Raw genomic sequence first — 16,475 nt, 5'->3', positions numbered from 1 at the left:
CTGTCTGTGGGGTTGTGGCTGTCCCTGCCCAGCTATCCCTGCCCGGCTGCCTCACACAGCAGCTGGAGGATCCCTGCTCAGGATCCAGGCAGCATCAGCAGCTTCCAGCAGTGCCAAGCTGGATGGATCCCATCCCGCCCTCCGGTAATTCCCAGCCCACAGAAGTGCCACCAGTCGGGAGGCCCGGCTGCTTCCTGTCACCTGCAATGCCGGGGACGCCTTAAGTCGCCACCAGGAAGTGCCCAGGAGGGCTGGGCCAGCCACGGGCACTGCCTCTGAGCACACCTGGAGATTTTTCCCAGCAGATTCCAAGCAGGGGCACCCTGAAATCACGAAACGCGACAAGGCAGATGGTCTGCAGCAAAACCTTCTTTTACAAATGAACCAGGTTTTTATTCACAGCCCTTACAGAGTGCAAAGAGTTTACAGCCGCCTTGGAAGGGTTCCGTGTGCTGTCAGCACGTCAGTCATTTCCATCTGATTGTGTCACAGCCCAGGTCACAGCTGTCACTCACAGCCTCGGCTGCAGCACTGGCAGCAACGATCCAAGTTTGTTTTTCGTCTAAAAACTCATCCACATTCATTTCAGCCAATGTACACCTGAAACATCCTTTTGGGATTTTGGCAGCAAAATCATCAAGTTAAAAAGGAAAAATTACAAAAAAAAAGGAAGAAGCCTATAAAGTAAGAAAATAAGATTTATAATTTTTTTTAAAAAATAAAAATCTCTCCCGTCAGACACAGCCTGTATATAGTTAGCACTTTAGAATTAACAGTGATTCCTGGATATTATCATTATACCAGGTTCCCATGCCACCCCGCAGATTTAGGTACAGATTAGTTGACCCCGTGCTGCTGTATCCAATTTCTGTTAAAGCTCTCATCCTTCATGGCCTTTACCAGCCAGTCCTTCTCGTTCTCCTCCTCAGAGTCGCTCATTTCACTGGAATCAGCAGCCAGGAGTCGGGAATAATTAATTTTCCTCTGCCGGGGCAGTCTGGATTGGACAATTATGAAGAAGAGGATCCAGAGCCCGAGCCCCACGCAGCTGGCCTGGAACAGCACTGCCAGCCCCAAGTGCTGCACCACAAACCCGCCCCCAAAGCTGCCCAGGCTGGCTCCTCCCGCCCAGAGCCCCCCGAGCAGGGCGTGCAGGGCGCGCTCCGTGCCCGGCCTGGCGATGTCCCCCACTGTCCCCTCCAGCTGCCAGCGCAGGGCCCCGCTGCTGAGGGCGGACAGCGCCTGCACGGGGAGCGCTGCCCACGGAGCCCGGAGCAGGGAGTAGCTGAGGAGCTGCGCTGCCAGCACGCCCAGGCTCAGCACCACCATCCTGGCGCCCGGCAGTGCCCGCAGCAGCTGCCCCTTGAGGGGGTGAAGGCCCAGCTCTGCCAGAGGCCCCAGGGCCACCCAGAGCCCCATGAGGAGCTCGCTGCTGCCCTGGTCCTGCAGCTGCCACAGGAGGAAGTTGTGCCCGGCAGAGCTGGCAGCACCCACGAGGAACATGGTGCCCGCGAACAGCAGCGCCCGGCCGTCCCCCCACAGCAGGGCCAGCGCTTTGGCCAGCCTGGGAGCACGGGCGCTCTTCCTGGGAATGTGGCCGGGAAAGAAGGCGCTGACAAGCAGTGAGAGCATTGCCAGGACAGCGTAGCTGTAGAAGTGCACGGCGAGGCGGGGGATGGAGCGGCCGAGGGAGCAATCCAGCTGATCCACCAGCACGGACACACCGCAGGCTCCGGCGGCCGCGCCCGCAGAACTCCACAGCCAGAGCCGCCCGAACCTGTCCGTGGCGTCCACAAAGTCCAGGTACTCGTAGACACTCTCATCCATGGTCCATTCCAGGGAAGTGGCCAACAGCTCCCAAAGCACCACAGCGCCCAGGACCATGAGAAAAACTTGATACTCTCTGTCCTGGAAGATGCTTTGCACTGCCTTGAACTTGACATCTCGAGACTCCAAAAGGTTTTCAGACACGTAGGCATTTCCAACAGCTGTTGGAAAAGCTGTTTTAAACAAAGCTGGCTCATTACTCTCAGTAGCATTTAGGCTTTCCTCAGCATCAACAGCAAGATCTGTTGCAGCAGAACCCGGAGTTTCCTCCTGGAGTCCGGGGGAGGGAGGTCCGGAGGAAGCCGGCCTTTCTGGCTCCTGTGTCCGCTGATCAATGGCTCTCACTGTCCAGCCAGAGAGACCGTCCAAGGAGCCATCTCCCTTCGGATCGCCTTCCCCAAGTCCTCTGCCGTTTTCCTGAAGTGCACCTGGTGTGCCCAACAACCCCTGGAAGGTTGAAATGCCCAGAGCGGGCTTCCTGCTCGCTGCCAACACGTCAGCAGCTGCTCTCCCCGTTCCCTTTGGCACAGCTCTCGTGTCCGTCACAGCACTCGAGCTTAACGCTGTGTAACTGCTTGTGCCGGGGCTGGGCACTGGGCTGGTCATCGGGCTGGGCACTGTGGTGGGCACCGGGACGAGCAGAGTGGAAGGGAGAGCGGAGGGCAGGGAGCCGGGCAGGCCGAGCTGCCCGCTGCGGTCGCAGCCCGTGTCCCCCGCGGGCGGGATGAGGGTGAGCGCCAGGCTGGCCCCGGCCGAGCCCAGCACCGACCCCGCCAGCAGCAGCCGCCGGCCGGCGCGGCCCCGCGGGCAGCACAGGGGCACGGCGAGCGCCGCCAGGTGCCGGGCCCCGGCCGCGGCCCCCACGAGCGGCGCGGGCAGCCCGAGCAGCCGCAGGTACAGCGGCACGAAGGGCGCGGCGCAGCCCCGGCCCGCGCCCTGCAGCAGCCGGAACAGCGCGGCCAGCGCCAGGGCCCGGCCCACGTCCCACCGCTCGCTCATGGCCCCCGCCGCATGTCCTCACCCGCTGCCGCCGCTCCCCGCCGGCCCCGCTCCGGGCCCAGTGACCGCTCCGGGCCCAGTGACCGCTCCGGCGGCTCCGGACCCAGTGACCGCTCCGGGCCCAGTGATCGCTCCGGCGGCTCCGGCCCGGCCGCACCTGCCCCGCCCCGGGGGGATGGCGGGGGCGCAGCGCCGTCTGCCGACCGGGACCGGGACGGGAACGGGGACGGGAACGGCCCGACACAGGAACGGGAACGGCACCAGCACGAGAATGGCCCGGCACGGGAATGGGAACGGCACCGGCACGGGAACGGCCCGGCACCGGCACGGGAACAGCCCGGTACCGGCACGGGAACGGCCCGGCACCGGCACGGGAACGGCCCGGTACCGGCACGGGAACGGCCCGGTACCGGCACGGGAACGGCCCGGCACTGGCAAGGGAACAGCCCGGTACCGGCACGGGAACGGCCCGGCACCGGCACGGGAACGGCCCGGTACCGGCAAGGGAACGGCCCGGCACCGGCACGGGAACGGCCCGGCACTGGCACGGGAATGGCCCGGCACTGGCAAGGGAACGGCCCGGTACCGGCACGGGAACGGCCCGGTACCGGCACGGGAACGGCCCGGCACCGGCACGGGAACAGCCCGGTACCGGCACGGGAATGGCCCGGCACTGGCACGGGAACAGCCCGGTACCGGCACGGGAACGGCCCGGCACCGGCACGGGAACGGCCCGGCACTGGCAAGGGAACAGCCCGGTACCGGCACGGGAACAGCCCGGTACCGGCACGGGAACGGCCCGGCACCGGCACGGGAACAGCCCGGTACCGGCACGGGAATGGCCCGGCACTGGCACGGGAACAGCCCGGCGCGTCCCCGTCCCGCAGGACCCCGGGATGGCTCGGGCTGGAAGGGGCCGCAGCGATCACCCAGCCCAGGTGCCCCGCGCAAGCCGGGGAGCGGCGGCTGCTGTTCCGTGGGCTCAGAGGGACCAGCCCGGGGCTCGCCCTCATCCCGGCCGGCCGGGGCGCGGGGGACGCGGACGGGAGCCACATGGCCCGGGATTGTGTCCAACTGGTTCTGGAATGTCCCCAGTGAGGGGAACTCCACACCCTCTCTGGACAGTCTGTTCAGGGCTCGGTCACTGCACAGGGAAGAAATCGTACCTCGTGTTCAGGTGGAACTGTGGGGCGTCCTTCCCCAGCCGCGTGCAAACACACAACAACAACCAACTGGCAGTTTCAGCTTGGGTTGGTCTTAATTCCTTTCAATCGGCATCAAAAGGATTGCACCCTGTGGTACAGATCATCCAGGACACCTATACAAATAATTTATCATCCATCTACATAATTTACAGCTGTACAGAACAAACTCTGGACACACAGCCCACACTCCAGCCCAGCCCAAAGCCTCTTGGCTTTTTGAGCATTTTCTTTTTGTGTACAAAACCCACAGTGAAGCCCTGAAGAGGCAGAGGGTGCAGAGCCACTGGTCACCCCTAAAGCCCCACATTACCCCAACAACAACAGCTGCTTGTGCAGGGCATTCCTGACTCGTCTGTGAGCCTCCTGCCTCCCCTCAGCTCCCTTCAGGGACAGAGTGTTTGCTGCCCCAGGCTGGCACAGGGGAGCACAATGTTTGGGTCGTGAGGTGAAAACTGGAGAACCGAATTCTGCTGCTGAGATATTGCAGAGTTGTGACTCCTGTGGGGGATTTTAAGGCTTGAGGGCTGTGCTTGGCTCTGCAGAGAGCGAGGGGCTGCATCCGCCAGCATTCCAATGGGGATTCCTTGGGAAATGGCCATGTTGTGCCCAGCGTGGTCTTCCAGGTGTTGGTGCAGCTTTGGGGTTAAACATTTCATGAGACCTGGAGGATTTCACACTGCTGAAGATCCTGCTGGCAGCTCTAGAGCTGCTGTGCCCCAGGAGTGGGTCAGGGGTTGTTTTGGGTGGCATTTGGAGTGGGAATGAATAAACCTTTGACTTGGGAACAGGAAGGGACAATTCCTGCTGTGCCAGGAGCAGGAATAGGGCTGCCCTGTGCTGGCTGACAAAGATTGAGACCAGGGAAGTCTGAGGGCTGAACCCCAAAGCCTTGGGCATGTGTTAGAAACAGAGGTGGCCCAAGCAGCCAAGAAAAGCCACAAGCTCAGGGCAGCTCTGCTGAGGGGAAACTGCTCCAGGACCCCAGACTGGGATAACTGGGGCGGGCTCTTTGTTCCAGGTGGACAAACAGAAGGGATTTTCCAGAGGTGCCGCTCCCCAGAGCTGGGCAGGCCTGGCACAGACACGGCAGAGGGAAGGGTTTGTCCTCAGCCATGGGGCTAAGGAAGGATTTGCCAGTGCCACTGCAGCACCTGTGGCACATCTCCAGGGATTCCCCAGTGTCAGCCAGAGGTGACTGGGAATAGCTGCTAAAGGACACTTCCTTTGGGCTGATGAGCCAACAATCACTCCTGAGTGAAGGCAGCCCAGGGAACGAGTTACCTGGGAGCCAGGACAGTACAGAAATCCTAGTGTCATAGAAGGGATGTCCCCGAAAGTGTCCCTGGAGACACTCCAGAAAACACAGATCACATTCTGGAGGTTCATAACACGCATCCTATTTCATCCATTATTCCAGTCAGCCACAAACTGGGATGAGGACAGAGTCCTCCTCATGCCTATCCTGAGCCCTGGGTCGCTCCGAGCTGGTGGAAGCAGGAGCTGTGTTGTCACTGTCACTGCCCAGCCTGGCCCCTCTGCAAACCAGGGTGAGGTTTCTACACCGTGGGAGCAGCAGAGGAAAGGAACAGGGAAGCCTTTGAGGCCTCCTGCCCGCCCATCAACCCCCACTCTGCTGCATCTCTCACCTGCACAGCCCGAACCAGGACTGTGGGGCAGGCTGGGACACAGGGGCACTGCTGGCTGAGCTCACAGGGGAGGCCCAGTCCTGCTGGGGCTGTAGGGGCTGTTCCTGGGATGTACAACCACAGCAATGCCACCAGTGCTCGTGAGGCTCCGGATGAGATGTCCAGAGGCTGTGCAGTGAAGCCACAGAGAAATCCCAGGTGGTCTCCAAGGCACAGCTCAGGTGTGGCAGAGCTGCTGTGCAGCCTCATTATCTGCTCCGTGGAGGGCTCTTCTTCCAGCAGAACCATCCACAGCCAAACACATCCCACAGTCTGGGCAGCCTGAGCAGTTCTCGCCCTGCCAAACACCGCACCACATTTCCCTGTTTCACACCATCCATCGTTATCCGCGTTCCCTTTGAACCAGCAGCAGGTTTTCACTGCCTTTTACGGAAGCTGCACTGAGCACCGGTGTTCTTCCTTGAGGGCAGGGATACCACGAGCTGTCCTAAACCAGGCTGGGGAATTCGGGCTGCTTTGCCCAGATGTGACACCCTGTGCCAGAATGAGTTTTCCGTGCAGAACCCGACGGTCAGGCCCTGATCCCTGCTGGGCTGTGAGACATCTCCAAAATAAATATTGCTGCTGCCAACTGCCCTGGGATCACCAGCACAGCCAGCACCACCTCACAGGGATTTCCTTGGTCTTCCTGAATGGAGGAGCTCAAAGCTTTTCCCTGATTTGTGCAAAAGGTTAAAGCTCAGTCCTGCAGCATGGCTGTGCCCTTGGCTGTCAGCCGTGGTCACACTGTCACCAGCAGGGCATGGCTGTCCCCTCGGAGGTTACCCACCTCTGCTGGGGCAGCTTTTCACACCACTGCCTTTTAAAGTCACCACTGGTGGCTTTTAGTGTGTTTTCTTTCCCCGCATCCTCTCATAACCCCGTGTCATAACTCACACCACCTTTTTCCCCTTTCCTTCACTGGATGACTCCCGCAAAAGTGTTGATGGGCAGCAGCAGAGACTTGGGCAGGTATTTCACAAGCCCCACATCTTCTGTTTCGTGAGGGCTGCATTTCATGGTCCTTGTCTTCTGCAGGCAGTAGCTGGGCTCGAGGCAGGGAGACACCTCCAGGCTGGAAGAGCACAAGAACACATTTACTGCGTGTTCAAACCTCAGCTCTCTGCACTGCCTGCTGAGGGAGGGCTCTCACACTGCCGGCTGCAGCTGCTCTCATGCTCCTTTCAGCTGGGTTTGGCTGCAGAGATGAGCTGCTGCGTGTTAGTGTTTGACACAAACCCAGTGTCCTGAGCCTGGCCCAGTGTGAAGCTCAGGAATTCACAGTTTGTGTTGGCTGGACCTCGAAGCATCAGCACATCCCATGTCACTGTTCCAGGCACACTAATCCCTGCCATCCCACAGGGCTGGATCCTCTCTCCCCTGCCTGCATGTGCTGGAGACCCCCAGGTGAGGGATGCAGCCCGTGAAGAGAGCAGCAGCATCGTGAGATAATTCATAATTCAGGAGAGCCAAGCCTTGTTTGTCCCTGGAGGTTTGTCCCTGGTTTTCTGCTGTCTCACTGAGAGCACCTTTTGTGTAAAGAACCATTTTGTTCCTCACACCGTCACCCAAAAACACAAATGTGGGAGAGCCCTGCTGTGCCCTGCTTTCCCTGCAGAAGGAACGGGTTTGCCTGTGGGGTTTTTATTATGTATGAGGGTCAGGACTCCCTGGAAAACAGGAGGAGATGCAGGGGAGGTGTGCAGAGCTAGGCACCCGGGGGGTTCTCACCCGATCACGTCCCTGTAGGTTCTCCTGCTGTCCTTGTCCAGCCGCACGGTGAAGGGTCTCTGCTCTGGGCTCCTGATCTTGATATTCCGTGTTTTGAACCTGTTTGCCACAGCCTGGATGGGGAGAGGAGGGAGAGCCTGCTGAGGGTGTCCCTCCCCTCCCTGGGCTGGTGTGAAAGGGACAGAAAATGACATTTCTCTGGTTTTATTCTTTAACCCCAGATGTGACACAAAGCAAATCCTTTCTCTGTATTCACACCCTGGCCATGTTTTGTAAGGACAAACATTCCAAACTGGCAGTCCCTGCACAGGCTGTGAGTTTGGGGTGTCTGCTGTGGGGCAAGGTCTGTGCTCCGTGGCCATGGAGGGTCTCTGTGGGCAGTGGGGCTGCAGCACCTCGGTGTTCCCAAAAGCCAGGCAAGAATGGGCAAAATGTGCTGGTTAAAAACACCAGCGGGGAGCCAGAGGGTCCAGGGCCCAAGTGACCAAGGCACAGCAATGTTTAGTGCCACCCAAACTGCAGTGACACATTACCATGGGCAGCATTTCCTCTGGGGTGTGCTGAAACTCTCAAGCGAAACAAAAAGGACAGAAGTCAAAATTTCAATCCCCTCTCTTATAAATCCATCTCTCCGAGCTGATAAACAGATTCAGTGAAGTTCCTGCTCCTCGTTTATGCTTTGTTGAATTATTTTTTGTGATCTCTTTTGGGGGGATTAACACAGGGGGGCACCGCAGCTGAAGGTGTGGAGCTGATGGAGCTGATGGCAGAACTGCAGACCCTGCCCTGGACCCAAGTGGGGCCAAGATTTATTCCTCCACTTTGTCCCTGTGGTCACGGAGTAACCCCAGCAGCAGCTCAGGCATTCAGGAGCTCCTGAGACAGGATTCAGTGTGGCACTGACCAGCAGGGAGGCCACTGACCAGCAGGGAGGGCATCTGGGCCTTTGGCTCAAACATCCAGATTTTTCCATGGAAAATAATTGCGAAACACCCTGTGAGGAGGGTGGCCCCAAAGCCTTCTCCTCTCCCCAGGGTTGCCCTTTCCCTGCTGTTGTAGGGGATTTGGCCCTGCAGGGCCTGGGGACCCCACGGGTACTCACTGAGAAGGACCGTCCTGCCAGGTTGTTGATCCTGACGATCTCGGTGATGGTCACGCTCAGACAGCCCCGCCCTGTGACAGAAGCAGAGGGTTGGTCTGGGGCCGTGGCACAACCTCGGCTCAGCTTTCTGGGGACCCCTGCCCCACGTTTGGGTGCACTGGCTGTGGGCACACGGGACAGCAGGAAAGGGCGCTCCAGCAGCTCCATGGGCAAAGGAACTGCGTGGGACCACGCTTGGGGCGGAAAGCTCAGAGGCTGTGCTGAGGGCAGGGTGAAAGAGGAAGGCTGGAGCAGAGGGAAGACGCTTAAATCGTGTGTGAGCCTCAGACATGGCATTCCTGAGAAAAACCCCAACCAGACCATGGGGACACCGATATTCCTGTCACTGCTTCCACCCCCACAGCCCAGACACAGCTGGCACCAAGGACCATGGCCAGATTTACCCCAGTGAGCACCAGGAACCTCAGCAAAGCGGGAAGAACCCACCTGCAGCCTCGTCAGCGGGGATGGCTTTCATCAGCAGGCCCGTGGAGCGCAGGGCCAGGGCCAGCTCCTTCTCCCGGTCACTGAGCACAACCTGCGGGCAGGACCGGACCCTGTCAGTGCCCCTGGCAGAGGGGCTGGGCGTGGGGAGGGCTGGGGACAGCTTTTCACAGAGGTGACCTGACAGGGTCACCACAACCTCTCTGTCCTTGCCTGGAGAGCAATTCCAGGGAAAGAGGGAGGGTCAGTCTCCTTTTAGGAGAGCCATGCCCTGCTGGGCATCCCTGGGAGCAGAGACGTTTGGGGTGCCGGGAGCCCCACTCACCTTCCTGTAGGTCACTGTGAGGTCGATGCCAGGGCCATCCAGGGTGGTTTTCCTCTTGGTTGTGCTCAGCTCTGCAAGGAGGGAATGAGGTGGGACTGAATTTCCCTCATCCCACCTGTCTGTGGTCAGCAGAGAGGGATCCTCCCGTGGGATGAGCCACCCTAGCGTCACACACTGTCCCTTCTGTCCCTGCCTCAGGAGCTGAGGCTCTGTGCCGGAGGGATGGACTCACTGCAGCGTCTGTGCCCAACCTCAGGGACAAATACCAGGCATTTCGGGAAGTCAGGAACAAGGAGTATTGCCCATGGCCTGGAGCTGTGCAGGCTGAGGGATGGGGTGGGTGGGCTCTGGGGATGGCAGGAGCCCTGTGCAGGCTGGGGCTGGTGGGACACACCCACCTCTGTGGGAAGGGCTGTCCTGCACCTGCGTCAGCAGCTCCGTGAGGAACACGTCCTCGGCCGGCTCCTGCGCCGGGTCCCGGAACAGGACCTGAAAGAGAGGAGCACCCCTGAGAGGAGCATCCCTGAGGATCCCTCTGTCACCCTGGGGTGTCACACGGGGCTTGTGGCACAGACTGCTCCTCCAGAGCACCCAAGGGGGAGCTGGGATCTCATCATGGCACTCAGGGTTCCTGTGGGATGGGGGAACTGCCCTGGCTCTGCTCCCCGAGCTCCAGGAGCGTGGCAGGCCTTGCCAGAAGCCCCGAGGACCTGGCCAGCAGAGCCACGGGCAGTGTCCCCTGCCACTGGATGTCACTGTGCCCTCAGAGCTGAGTCAGCTCCCAGCCACACACCCACATCACCGGGAGCACTGCCCCGGTGCTCAGCCAGGCTGAGGTGTTGCTGAGCTTCAAGAGACGCAATTTCTCTCTGATCCAACCCAAATCACCAGGTCACTCCAGCCCTATGGACTCTTTTCTTTTCGTGGGCTTGTATTGGGCAAGATGTGCAGAGCAGGTCCTGGAGAACCTCTCCCAGCCACTGCTGGTCCCACATCCAGCTCCTGTGGGGCTTGGCTCACACCTCTGGGCAGCTTCCTGCAGCCAGAGAGGAACAGTGGGGTCCTAACCCCAAAGGGAAACAGGGGCAGTGCTTGCCGCCGAGGCAGCCTCACGCCCTGGGTGCCAGGAGAGCAGCTCAGGGGCCTCTGTCTGGAAACCACATCTGGAGCCAGTTCCTCGTCCCCTGCTTGAATCTCCCACACTCTCACTGGCGGGTGTTATCTTGGAGGAGAAAAGAGCGGAAGAAAATTCCACCAGAAAATCAAAATGCCCAGCCACAAACCGAGGCCCAGGTGCTCCAAGGACTGGCAGGCCATGGGTTTTTAGGGAAGTCCTGGGGATGCTCCACCAGGAATTATCGAAGCTCTTTGCAAGCCTCGTGCCAGTTTGCCCAGGCTGGGGCTCCTCCTGTGCTGCAATAGGTGCCACAGTGCCTGTGAGCAGATAAATGGAGGTCTCTGCATCATCCTGAGCTTTGGGGGAGCTGCCAGAGGAGCAGGGAGGGGAGGGTTAATTTCATGTGCCCAAATTTAGCTCTTCTTTGCTCTCCTATCGAATGCCAGGCCTCGCTCTGACACCGTTTCACAGCAAAGCTGGCAGGAAATCAATCAAATGCGCTGCAGGAAACCCTGCAGAGCCCCTGCAAGGTGCAGGGAGGTTTTGGCAAAGCTGCTCAGCAAAGCCCCGCTTGCTCCCAGCATCTAAAGCAGCAGGAGGTACCAGGGCTCCCCCGAACCCAGCAGCGCAGGAAATCTGCATCCCTGTGGGTTGCTGAGCTGAGATCCTGAAATGGCCTTGCCAGGATCATTGGCTCCAGTGGAGCTGGGCTCCAGAGTCACTGGGAGCTGGCAGGGAGGGACAGGCTGGGGGGAACGGGGATCCAGGCTTGGATCTGCTGGAAGCCCCCAGCCCCTTCTGGCTCTGCTGGCTCTACACAGCTCTGCCAGCCCTTGCAGGGCCGCTGGAGGCCCAGGGGCTGTGCCAGCTGTGCCAGCTGTGCCACCCACCTTGACAGCGTGCACCTGGAAGCAGACGGGCTGGGTGCCCATGCGGGCGTAGTAGGCGATGACATCGGTGAGGAACAGGTCGGTCACCAGGGCCCTGCTCGGCGACGATGGCTGGGGGGGCAAATCACAGGCTGGGTCAGCCCCTGCCACTTCTCAAAAACCCTGCCACAAAATGTCACACCTTCCTGGGCACAGGCTGAGCAATGAGCTGTCCTCTGCCCTCGCCACTCACAGGGAACGGGAGCTGCACCCGCCTCTCAGCCCTGTTTCTGTCACTGGTGGCTCAAACTGCCGGGAAATGAGAGCTGGGGGGATTTCAGCAAAAGTTTTCTTTCTTGAAATCTGCCATTTCCTGTCCCTTGGTCAAAAAAACCCCTCACAGCAAATGGCTCTTGTGGGCTGGGGCAGTGGCAGCCACAGGCAGGGCCCTGGGGAGGGTTTGCAGGAGGAAATCTCTGCCTGGGCATGGAGAGCCCTGCAGGGCACAGGCCCCTCCTCAGGCGCTGCAGGTTGTTTGGGAAATGGGAAGGCTTTCCTCGTACCATGGTGGCCAGCTTGGGGATCATGTGGCACAGGGTGTTGATGTTGCTCTCGTACCAGGGGTCGGCTCTGCCCAGGTACCCGGCCACCTCACACAGCTCCTCGGGGCCAGCGTGGTCCTGGGGGAGAAACACAGCTCAGACTCACTCCAGCCTAGGGATTGTTTGCTTTTCCTGGGCTTGCATTGAGCAAAATGTGAGGAGAACTTGGAGAACCTCTCCCAGCCACTTCCAGCCCTAAATCCAGCTCCTGTGGGATTTGGCTCACGCTCCTGGGAAGCTTCCTGCAGCCAAAGAGGAACAGCAGGGTTCACCATATCAGGAGCCATAAGGAGATGGAGAGATTTGTGACATTTCCCCATCCCTCCCCTTTCCCTGCTCAGTCCAGAGAAGTTGGCAAACTCATTTAGCAGGTGCTCAAGAACAAAAATGCCATGAGGAATGAAAAGAAGAAATACTGATTTTTATATTGGCCTGTTGGTCAGGGGTCACAGCCAGCTGAGCTTAAAAGATCCTAAATGCAACTGTTTATTTCTCTCTGTCTCAGGCTGTCAGAGGGGAGGGGATGTGTCCAACATAAACTGCAAGTAGTGACTCACAGACCTAAACCGGGGCCATGGCCAAGGAGGTGAAGCCCTCAACAAGCAGCAACTGCTTCCCCTCAGCACTGGGGAGGTGGGAAAAGCAGCAATCCTTGGCTAAACCTCATGGATCCTCCTGCATCAGGGGCCTGGAAGCAGAACTGAAGCAGCTGTGACTCCAAACCGAGCCCAGCAGCTCCGTGTTGGCTCCCACCCTCCTTGCTTTGGGAAGGTGGGAATTCCTGGATCCCCCTGCTCTTCCCCCAGATGCCCATCCCCGGCCGCTGTCAGGCACTCACCGCAGCAGCCGAGGGGTGCGGCTGCCCCGGCACCACGGGGATGTGGTAGAACTGCAGGTTCAGCCTGGGCGTCAGGAACACTCGCCGGGTTTCCCGTTTCCTGAAACGAAAAATAGAATGTCCCGAGGGAAAGGGGCAGAACGCGGCTCCTGGCCAAGGCTGGACAGTGCCAGGACACTGCAGCTGCTCTGCCACCTGCCCCCGTCACTGCCCCCGTCCCCAGCCACCCCGGCTGCTCCAACAGCCTGAAGGGCAAAGCAGCCGCCCTGTCCTGCTGTCCCCCGAGCCCGGCTGGCCCCGGTACCTGAGGGAGTGGTAGGCTTGTGCCAGGCGCCCCAGGATGCGGTCGTCCCCCAGCAGCACCACGCGGGCGGTGTGCAGCCTCTGCAGCGGGGCCGCGGGCTCCGGGGGCATTCCCGACCTCCTGGGCAGCTTCCCGGGGGACTTCCCCCCGGGGCCACCGCTGCCAGCCTGCAGGAAGGCCACGCTGTCCAGCGGGGACAGCTTTTTCTTGATGCCCCCCTTCCTGTGGAGCCGGGAGTGCTCGGTGTCCGCGGCGCAGGGAGCGCACGGCTCCTCCTGGGCGGGCAGGTCCCGCTCGATGCCGCTGTCGGTGGACAGCACGGAGAAGCGGCTCTGCCCGCAGCAGGCACAGTCCGGGAGGATGTCCTGGATCTCGATGGGGTCCAGGTCCTGCCCGAGGCAGTCGGGCTCGCAGCTCTGCGACAGCGGGCGGAGGAACAGCACCAGCTCCTTCCCTGCGGGCACAGAGCGGCCTCAGCAAGGACAGCCGGCCACTGCCAGCCTCAGCCCCGTCCTGCCCCCGCTGCCCTCTCCCCAGGCCAGCTGCCGAGCAGAGATCTCCAGCAGCAGGCCCAAGGGCAGTCAGCCTTTCCGTCCCATTTCCCACTGAGAGAGCTCAGCACCGTTCCAATCCCAGAATCCCAGACTGGTTTGGGTTGGAAGGGACCTTGAAGATCATCTTGTTCCCACCCCCTGCCATGGGCAGGGACACCTTCCACCAGACCAGGGTGCTCAGAGCCCCATCCAGCCTGGCCTTGGACACTGCCAGGGACAACAACAAAAACAGGCCACAACAAAATCAGGTCCTCTGGGCACATCCTGCTGCAGCCCCAGCTCCTTCACCCCTTCGCTCCCCAAATCCCCTGACCTGATCCCAGGAAGGAAGGCTGGAGCAGTCAGCACGAATCTCCACAAGCCTGGCCTTGGGACAATGGTTCCAAAACTCCCTGCCCAAGGGTCAGGGCTAAGTGACCCCTTTGGGACAGGACCCCCAGGCTCAGGCCCCACCCAGCTCCCCCCAGCCCCGGGGCACTCACAGAGCTGCTCATCTTCTGTCCACAGGTGGAAGCTGATGTTGGGGTTGGGCAGAGGGGTCCCCTGCAGCCCTTCCTGGGGAGCATTCCCTGGGAAAACAAGGATGCTTGGAGCACGCGGGAGCATTTCCCCACACAGGAGCACGAACCCCCCGGTGCTGAGCACCGGCTGAGGCAGCCCCGGGGCTCTCTCAGCCAGATGTGAGGCTGTGAGGCCTCTGCTCTCACAAACGGAGCCATCACAAAGTGTCCACAACGTTGGTGGGAAGGAGAAATGAAAATGGGGAAACTGAGGCAGGGGTGAAGGACCTCGCCTTGCAGCCAGCAGAGGGACTGCAGAGTAAATGAACACTCCTCTGGCACTGGGCCTCCAGTGCTCGTGGTGATCTGAACCCTCTGATCCCACCAGCACCGACCCTTTAAATCCAGGAGAGCTCTGGGACAGCAGTGGGACACTTTAACACTCACTGCCCCCAAAAGGTGATGGTCCCACACCCCTCACTGCCCCCAAAAGGTGATGGTCCTGCTCCCCCCTGGCACCAACCGGCTGCTCCTCCCCATATCCTGCACTGGGACAGTCTCCAGCTCTTCTGGGGAGGGGTTGGGACACAGGGAGCAGCCAGGAGAGGAACCATGACCCCATTTCCCTCTGGCTACCCCAGATCTGTGTGAGGAGCTGTGGTGGATGGGGAATTTGTTACAGTCTGTGTGTCCTGAGTGGCACCGGGCTGGAACAGAGCATGGCAGGGATGGCAGGAGATGGCAGTGCCACCGTCCAGCACACCACAGAAAGGTTTGGGCAGGAAGGGGCCTTAAAGCCCATCCAGTCCCGCGCTGAAGCAGCAGCAGGAATTCCCATTGTCCCTCTCCTCAGTGACAAATCTGCTCGCCAGGGCCAGCTCTCCCTGCTGGCCACGGGGTCACTGCAAGGAGCCTGATCCTGCTGCTAAAGGGGATGGCGGGGACACAGCGGGGACACGAGGGCTCCGTGCCCCGGTGGGAATGTCTGGCTGGGGCTCACCTGCGGGCAGGGAGCCCAGGAGGCCGTGGTAGATCCTCTCCAGCCTGGCTGTGTGCTGGCCCCGCTCCGAGCCCCCCTCGCTCCCCGCACACTCCACGGCCGCCACCACCTGCTGGAACCAGTGCTCCACGTCCCCCGGGGGCAGGGCCTGTTGGGAGAGGGGCTGTGAACACCTGGGAACAGGGAGTGCTCCATGGCCAGGGCGGCGGGAGGGGCAGAAAGAGCAAACAAGTCCTGCAAAAATAATTTCCCAGCAGGACACAAACGTCCTCTTGTCCCCAGGAGGGACGCTGGCTGTGCTGGCTGCTCGAAGCTCCTTTTCTGGCAGCTTTGCAGCTGATGGGCACTGTGTCCCTTGGGGCATCTCAGCAGTGCTGGCACTTCAGGTGGCTCTCAGGAGATGGGGACAGCAGGCACACAAAGTGTCCTTGGGGTGGGAATCGCCGAGAGCTCCTGCAAAGTTTCGGAGCCGGACATCTGCGCTACTGCGGCCCCACAGCTCCTTCCAGGAGGTTTTGGAGAACACTGATGGAAACGTTTCCCCTGAGAGGTTCCTGCAGTGCCCAGGGGCTCTCAGAGGAGCTGTTTCAGTGGCAAAGCCAACACTCAGACTAAAGATTCCAGACTCTGGCTCTGCTGCAGCCGCTGCTTTCCATTTGAAGGGTGTTTGAGTTCAACCCCAGCCCAGCACTGGGGCTGCCAGGGCTGGAGACCAGCGCTGAGGAGCTGAGGGGGTTTCTCCACTTGCCAAAACACCTTTTGCCCCTCCAAGGTGTCCAGCCAGAGCAGGACCATTGGAAAAGCTCCGGAGGAGCTGCTGCACTACCTGGAGTCGAGCCCTGAGGCCGTGGATGTCGCAGGTGTCACCCAGGGCCGCCTGCAGGGCGTGGGTGACCACGCAGCTCATGCAGCCCCGGGGGCTCTGGGACACCCGGGCCGCCTCGGTGTCGGTGACCAGGGCGGTGCAGATGGCCTCGGGCAGCAGCTCTGGGTCAGCAAAGATGAAAATCCTGTGGGGACAGGAGGGTGGGGAAAGAGGGAGCTGCAGATCCACTGTCACTGACACCAGGGCTGGCAGGAGCAGCTCACATCTCTCTTTTTTGATTATTGCTGTCGATATTCCCCTTCTCCACCCTGTCTCCCCTCCAAGGGCAGCTCCCTGCCTCCCAAAATAATTGGGGACACAGGAGGAATGTGCCTCTCCCCGTGCAAAGTTTTAGCGAGGTACTGGACGTCACCCAGTCGTGTCCCCCAAAACCACGTGGTTTAGGCCCAGCTTGTCTGTTCCAGCGGAGATTAATTCAGAGTGCCGGGAAAGGACAGGTTTCCCTAAG

The 16,475-nt window shown here is 60.3% G+C and overlaps 2 protein-coding genes across 5 annotated transcripts in view; both read right to left on the bottom strand.

The window, feature by feature from the left end:
* Positions 1-351: 351 nt before the first annotated feature.
* Positions 352-2,984, bottom strand: MFSD6L (major facilitator superfamily domain containing 6 like). Its single transcript, XM_048324072.1, has one exon. It carries the CDS (start codon positions 2,824-2,826, stop codon positions 838-840), a length of 1,989 nt encoding a protein of 662 aa, XP_048180029.1. The 5' UTR covers positions 2,827-2,984; the 3' UTR covers positions 352-837.
* A 761-nt stretch (positions 2,985-3,745) lies between these two features.
* The window catches only part of PIK3R6 (phosphoinositide-3-kinase regulatory subunit 6), a 29,963-nt gene continuing 17,233 nt past the window's right edge, over positions 3,746-16,475 (bottom strand). For all 4 annotated transcript variants that reach the window (XM_048324006.1, XM_048324003.1, XM_048324005.1 and 1 more), the window contains exons 8-20: positions 15,968-16,151; positions 15,142-15,289; positions 14,124-14,210; positions 13,088-13,541; positions 12,784-12,883; positions 11,907-12,023; positions 11,365-11,475; positions 9,756-9,846; positions 9,358-9,428; positions 9,036-9,126; positions 8,550-8,620; positions 7,448-7,560; positions 3,746-6,791 (exon numbers count right to left, since the gene is read on the bottom strand). In XM_048324006.1, the coding sequence (XP_048179963.1) occupies positions 6,635-6,791; positions 7,448-7,560; positions 8,550-8,620; positions 9,036-9,126; positions 9,358-9,428; positions 9,756-9,846; positions 11,365-11,475; positions 11,907-12,023; positions 12,784-12,883; positions 13,088-13,541; positions 14,124-14,210; positions 15,142-15,289; positions 15,968-16,151 (1,795 nt within the window). In that variant the 3' untranslated portion in view covers positions 3,746-6,634. The remainder of the gene's footprint in view (positions 6,792-7,447; positions 7,561-8,549; positions 8,621-9,035; positions 9,127-9,357; positions 9,429-9,755; positions 9,847-11,364; positions 11,476-11,906; positions 12,024-12,783; positions 12,884-13,087; positions 13,542-14,123; positions 14,211-15,141; positions 15,290-15,967; positions 16,152-16,475) is intronic.

This window comes from Corvus hawaiiensis, chromosome 19 (genome assembly GCF_020740725.1).
Source record: "Corvus hawaiiensis isolate bCorHaw1 chromosome 19, bCorHaw1.pri.cur, whole genome shotgun sequence".
Taxonomy (NCBI): domain Eukaryota; kingdom Metazoa; phylum Chordata; class Aves; order Passeriformes; family Corvidae; genus Corvus; species Corvus hawaiiensis.
This window is presented reverse-complemented; position numbering and strand designations above follow the sequence as displayed.

Bases quoted from the DNA above. Each gene is read 5' to 3' on its own strand.
- MFSD6L (XM_048324072.1), bottom strand. From the start codon at position 2,826: ATGAGCGAGCGGTGGGACGTGGGCCGGGCCCTGGCGCTGGCCGCGCTG.